The 6,445-nt window shown below is 35.9% G+C and overlaps 1 protein-coding gene across 1 annotated transcript; it reads left to right on the top strand.

Moving 5' to 3' along the window:
- The first annotated feature begins 1,788 nt into the window (after positions 1-1,788).
- LOC112571675 (WW domain binding protein 1-like) lies at positions 1,789-5,673 on the top strand. The gene is made up of 5 exons (XM_025250868.1): positions 1,789-1,992; positions 2,391-2,424; positions 2,575-2,631; positions 3,170-3,405; positions 3,616-5,673. Exons 1-5 carry the CDS (start codon positions 1,903-1,905, stop codon positions 3,661-3,663), a joined length of 465 nt encoding a protein of 154 aa, XP_025106653.1. The 5' UTR covers positions 1,789-1,902; the 3' UTR covers positions 3,664-5,673.
- Positions 5,674-6,445: the final 772 nt, after the last annotated feature.

The following is a 6,445-nucleotide window of genomic DNA, read 5'->3' as shown; positions in this document are numbered from 1 at the left end:
TGTACCTGGACCCGCGGCTGTGGAGGGGGCCCGCCTTGGTCAGTGGATTTGTTTTCTTCTTTTCCTTTTTTTTTTTAAAGAAAGGTTGACGTAACATTCCTCACTCTGATGATTTTTTTTTTTTTTTATCGAGCGGCCGGGTACAACGAGTTTGATCCTTTACCGTCATTTTTCCTCATTTGCTAACCACTCGCATGTAAACAACTATGCTCAAGTAGTGATGCAGATCCTAGTGCACTTGTCCTAATGTTTACAGTCTATATTACCTTTCTGAATGAAATGTAGATATTGAAAATTGAATTGTAAGCATATTATTAAATACTAGGAAATGATTTACAATTACAAGGGGCCCGAAGAGACCGTACCTACCCCGAGGCCCGTGCTGGCTCTCGACCGCCTTGAGTACATGCACATCGCTGTCGATTCCGATCCTGAGTGGCATAGAAGCTGCATCAACAGCAGAGAACATTCATGATATAATTACATAAAATATATCAGAGAGTTAAATCTATGCCGCTGACACATAGTTCCTAAAGCAACAAGAAGGCGTAGTTGTAGCAGTAGAGAATGCTAGTGAACCATTTAAAGTGATCCATTAAAAAAAAGAAGATACGTGGCGCAGGCATAAAAGAATAATCCAGAAGACAGCAAGTGGCATAGCAGAGGCACAGATCAAACAGTAGACACAAAGAGTAACGCAGATTTACAAAAAAAGATAAAAAGAAATGGAGATCGGTCACCCTCTAGCCCAGGGGTGGGCAAAGTATTTTCTTCTGACCGATCTCAAAATTCTGAACTAAGCTGCGGGCCGGTAACATACCAAAAACTCTCGCCGCGACTACACAACAAATCTAGTAAAAATTGGATAGAAATGCGTACACAATGATGCTCACTTACCGAATGTAATGTGAAAAGTGAAGCTGTTAGAATTCGTTCACAACAAAAATTTAAACCGTCTTTCCTTTGAAGGCAGCTGCCGCCGATGCTCTCTCACAGTTCCATCAAACACGTCAGACATTTATTTTAATTTTTGTACTGTTAGAATGTTACTGACTGATAAATCCTCACACTTAGTATTATTTGATAAATTAACTCTCAACCATATTAACCTAAGTTAAATTTTATAAAAGTTATTAAATCAAGTTCACTTCATTTTGGCTGACGGGCCGGTCCAAAGACTCCGTCCCGCACTTTGTCCACCCCTGCCTTATCCAGCATGGCAAAGGGACACATTTGAAACAACAAATGACATCAGAGTATAAATTCTCCTAATCTACAAAATAATTTATCTAGCAATAAAGCGTTTTCTTACTTTATAAATGTTATTCTGTGGAAGTGGATTAAAAACTGAAGATTCTTGTAACAGCTAGTAGAAAACAATTTAGTTAATTGCTTAATCATGGACGTGTGTGTGTATATATATTTACGTCCGTGCTTCAATCGTTTCGCTGATCGAAGACAGATAAAAAAAAAAAAAGGGTTTTTGGTCTCCCAATCACATTCCTTTCGTTTGGTGGTGTGCAGGGTTTCGGTTTCCAGCTTTTTGAATGCCTGGTTTTCCTTCCCTCTTCACTTCGTGTTCACCGCTGACTGTCACAGCCTATAGTGTGCGTAGCCTTTTAAGTTCTAACCGTATGAAAACACATTTCTATAACACGTGAAAGGAGATGAAATTTTGTTCGAAAAAAAACCACACCATATTTATAAGAAAAGTCTTTATCTTTTCCACTCACGCCAAGACCCCATGACGATGTCGTCTGCTTTGCACACATCCGGTGTTCCACAAGAGTTATCGTTCCTTACGTGTCACGAGGATTCCTGTCACAAGTTGACAAACAAATAACGCGCTCACTATATTTTCGTTTGCTGTTACGCGATGGGGTTACAGGATCCCGGCAATCAATGAAGACAATGCTGCCGCATCAGTTCAGTCACCATGTAGGTCTCAGCATTTTAGGATACTTCCCTGTGCTTTCTGTTGCAAGGACGCTGGTAAGAATCGTATATACATGCCAATAGACTCGGTGCAGATACATTTACACAACGCTCACATGACACAAAATTTGACTTCTTTTAATTCAGTCACTGATGCTAATGATTAACAAACACAAACCATGCACACGCCTTGAGCCTAGTTCAAGAAAAAGTTCTATCCATTTTAATAAGTTGATTTGAATATTTGAACTTGATCAACACACAACAGTTGCTTTTGGCGCTACGATCTTGACTATAATCTCAGTTTATGGAACATGGTCGAACATAATCCCACCTAGGTGTTTGAACTAGAATGTTTATGATTGATTTTAACTCAGTAAAGAAATAGTTTTTGTTTTATTTTCTTTGCCTTTTCTCTAATATATTTAGTAATTAAAAAAAATTCTTTTTTACAGACTGACACAACTTGTGGAGGAATTCATTGCTATGGTAATAATAGTATATGTAACGTTTTATGGTATAATATATACATACACAACTCTCAATATATAAGTATTTATGCACAGATTACAAATATAGATAATAAAAGATTATTGTGTGTCGTTAAAACCAATGAACAGATTAACTTTTCGTGTACAGGTAGCACACAGTGCTGTGGTAATGGCTGCTGCTTATTGTCGATTTACGAACAAGCTTGTAAGTATGTTTATGGTTTCCATAAATTTAATGTGATAATGTTTGACCTCAGTTTTTGGTAAGCTTTGAGTAAAACATTAAGCAGATATATATTTGTTTTTATCTGTAATATTTAAAGTATAAAATTAGAATTTTACAAGAGCCTAACTTTGTGCAATAAGTACAGCAAATGTGAACTTCTCAAAGCATTTATTTAAAGCAAGAAATCAATGGTTCTTATGTCTTTATGCAAAAAAGATTTATGAAAAGAGCATACTAGTGACAGAGATGTGAAATAAGACCATTGCAAAGTGAAATTACTGACCTGGATTTGCAGAGACATTTTTAATTGACATAGTTTATCACTAGATGCAATAAGTTATGTCTGAAAAAAATATTCTGTGGAGGCCTTCCAATATCTCAGCATCCAAACTGTGATGTCCTTTTACTACCTGGATGTACTTATCAAATTTGTAGCCAGAGTGAGAATTTGCAGTTTGTGTTTGTTTTTGCTGGTTATGATGGTGATAATAATTACTGGTGTTTTTACGTGTGGCAGGGTTTTGGATTGTGCTCGTATTGGGACTTCTGGCACTGCTAGTTGTGCTGGTCCTGACTTGCCGGTGGCTTTGCCGATTTCACAATGCAAACCAGTACAACAAATTGCGACTACAGCAGCAACCTGAACAATTCAATTATGGAACTGTAAGGTACAGGGCACTGACAGATATTCCACCACCCTCTTACAACCAAGAAGATGACTCAATGCTTCCCTCATATGCAGCAGTTACCAGTGTAAGCTATTGTTTTCCTTGTTCAGTTGCTATTTTTGTAACACTCTTTAATTAGTGTACTGTTTATATACTTTTTCATCAGAACTGAAAATATGCCATGAAAGTCATGGCTTCTCATAATTTTATTTAGGAATAGTCTGTTTTAAGACAAAATAGTTTTTGACAATATTTTGACTATATATTTCTATGACAGTGTGTTCTCTATTTTCAGAAACCACCACCCTATTGTGCAGAAAGATCAACTAATTCTGTGTCATGAAATCGTTTGATCATAACAAAGACTGAATTTTTCATTTATTTTATCCAAACCTTTCAGAGCAATAATTGAATGTATTTGAATGCAGACCATTCTTTAAATTAATGGTAATTGAACATAAGATTGTTCTTCCAAAGGTAGTCATTCAGATTAAACCTCTTACTAACAATTTCTGTGACATTTAGTGTAAGTATAAATGATTTTTTTTATTAGATATGAGACTTTGAAGAACATATTCTACATACACTTGCCAAAATTGGCAAAACTACAGATATCAATGAATGTTGCTGTTTATTGCATGCTCAACAGCACATTCAGGTTTTTTTAGTTTCTGTAGTTCCTTTTGTTGCTGTATTTGTTTCTTTTATCTGTCTGCTTTGAATTCTTTATGGGATCTTTAGCCTTAAGTCTCGCTCAATTTTATCTCATCCTCATTTTCGCTTTCTGAGTATGTGTGGTTTTAAACAACTTTAATATTTTATTTTGCATACTTTTATATTTACTTAATTATAATATTGTTTAATCACATCTTTTTCTCCATGCAGCTGAATCTAGTTTTAAGTGCACACTTTGTTTATCCATGACATTTAGAGCTTATACACGTGCAGGCAAAAGATCAAATTTCATGTTATAAACTTCATGGTTTCACATATTATAAATGTTGTTATTATTATACTTTTAACATGACAACTATAAGAGCAAACTATGCCAAATAAGCCCACAATGATCTGTTTTCTGTAGTATGTAATGTCTAGCACAACTGTTTGTGTGCATGTGCCCAGAATTTAGTGAATTAAATATTTTAACTTGCAGTGCATAGCACAAAAGAAACGTTAAAAATTGTTTAAGTGTAATTCCAGTGTAATTTTGTGTCTTGGGAGCAGAATTTACAGTAACACCACATAATTCTGTGCACAGTGCCGCATTAACATTATTTGTGTTAATGGAGGATGATTGGCATATCGTTTAGAGTACTTTGATCTTTTGCCTTGAAGTGAGATTATTATTATTCTATAATTTCTGGTAGAGTAGATTAATTTTTCTTTAGAGTTTTTGAGATCATTTAAGGAAGGGGTTGGCATGACAACAGAGTTGTGTATGAATACACAACCCGATACCTGTGATACAAACGGTCCAAGAAATAATGATGTAAATAAGCTACAGCTGCGTTTGAAAGAAAGCAGTTGAGAATCAGGTATGTACATGTGTGGTTGCTCGCGCATGTGTGTATGTGTTTATGTGTGACAGGGGTTTGTGATTGATGTAATGAGTGAAATGTAAAGTTCCATTCATGTATGTTCTTAGCAAATGCTTTTGCGATTGTGTAGTTATATAGCCGATGCCGGCCCACATATTTTCCTGCAATCTTAACTTTCTTTCGGCCAAGAGATCTTATATACCGAATGGTTCAAATGAGATTGATTAACCTTTCTTCCCTCCTTATACATATCTTCTTCGCATGAAGATACTATTTTATAACTAAACATAATGAGATGCAAATGCGGTGACTCAGTATAGCCTTTAATTTTATTTATACCGGTGACCATTTTTTTCGAAAGGGACAATTTTTGCTTACGCACATAATGGACAGCAGAGTTTATATTGCGAAGTAAATATACTCGAACTGATAGATGCACAATACCAAAAAAAAATTTTGTTCCATAGAATAGAAGTTTTCTCGAAAGTACTGTGTTCGTTTTTGTTTTTTGTTTTTTGTTTTCCCATCGTGATCAGTTCTGGAACAGGGCATGCGCATGATCCTCTAAGACGCCCAGTCTAAATAGGTATGCTGCATTAAATTATTAAATGTGTTGCAACCCAGCCGATCACAATACGATAAATTGTTAGGGGTAACTGGATGATTTACTAACGGGTCGAAACAAACACATTGCCATATCTCGAATAATTTTTTCAGATGATTGTTCACTTTTGATTATTATATGTTGTTTGTCACATGACACGTAAAACTCGTAATGTTAAAAATTCTTCTAATAAAATCGTATACCTTAGGTTCTTGGTGTCGTCTCTGTCAGTCTCTTGCGAAGTGAATGTGTTTGTGGAAGGGATTATGAAATTTCTGATGGTGCTTAGATCTAAGACATAGTTTGGAAATAGTAATGCGATGTTAACCCCTCTCCCTTCGTACTATTTAAAACTGATGGTGGTTAGACATGGTTGTCGCCAATAGTGGCTTACTTCAACCAGAGATAGTATTTACTATCTTTGCTTCAACGCTGTTACACATTTTAGACCCCGTCTTGTGGATATCTATCAACAGACTGATACAACTGAGTCTAGTCACAGATTATTTTTATGATGAGTTTGACAAATGAATGCACCGATATGTGTGTGTGTGTGCACTCGCTCGCAAGGCCTTTTTTTAAAATTTTTTTATCACGCAATCAAGCGCTTGTCGATCACAGCCTGCAGAGCGGACAAAGGAAGCGAAACCGCGAACACACCCTTACAAAAGATATGCACGTTCATGTAGTTAGGCGCAGCTCACTGCATGATCAAGAAGAAGGGTATCACGAACATACGGATGTATTTGCAAAATCTCGTTACTTGATAAAACTGCGGTTTTAAAAGGGGGGATGAGCTGCCCAAAAATATTCACGCATCAGATTTCTCTACCAAAAAATAAACAACAACCTATGATTCGATCTTCATAAACTTGCACCATCTTCTTCGAATGCAATTAAATTACATTTCTAACCTTCGTAGAAATACGGTTATATTTATATTTGAAATAAAAATGCTCAAAAACACACATACTTCGTAAATG

The sequence above is a fragment of the Pomacea canaliculata genome, linkage group LG1 (genome assembly GCF_003073045.1).
Source record: "Pomacea canaliculata isolate SZHN2017 linkage group LG1, ASM307304v1, whole genome shotgun sequence".
In the NCBI taxonomy this organism is placed as follows: domain Eukaryota; kingdom Metazoa; phylum Mollusca; class Gastropoda; order Architaenioglossa; family Ampullariidae; genus Pomacea; species Pomacea canaliculata.
Note: the sequence above shows the minus strand (reverse complement) of the source record. Positions and strands in the feature narration are given on the sequence as shown.

Bases quoted from the DNA above. Each gene is read 5' to 3' on its own strand.
- LOC112571675 (XM_025250868.1), top strand. From the start codon at position 1,903: ATGAAGACAATGCTGCCGCATCAGTTCAGTCACCATGTAGGTCTCAGC. The intron at 2,632-3,169 runs GTAAGTATGTTT...TACGTGTGGCAG, and splicing joins GTCGATTTACGAACAAGCTT to GGTTTTGGATTGTGCTCGTA. The intron at 3,406-3,615 runs GTAAGCTATTGT...CTCTATTTTCAG, and splicing joins CATATGCAGCAGTTACCAGT to AAACCACCACCCTATTGTGC.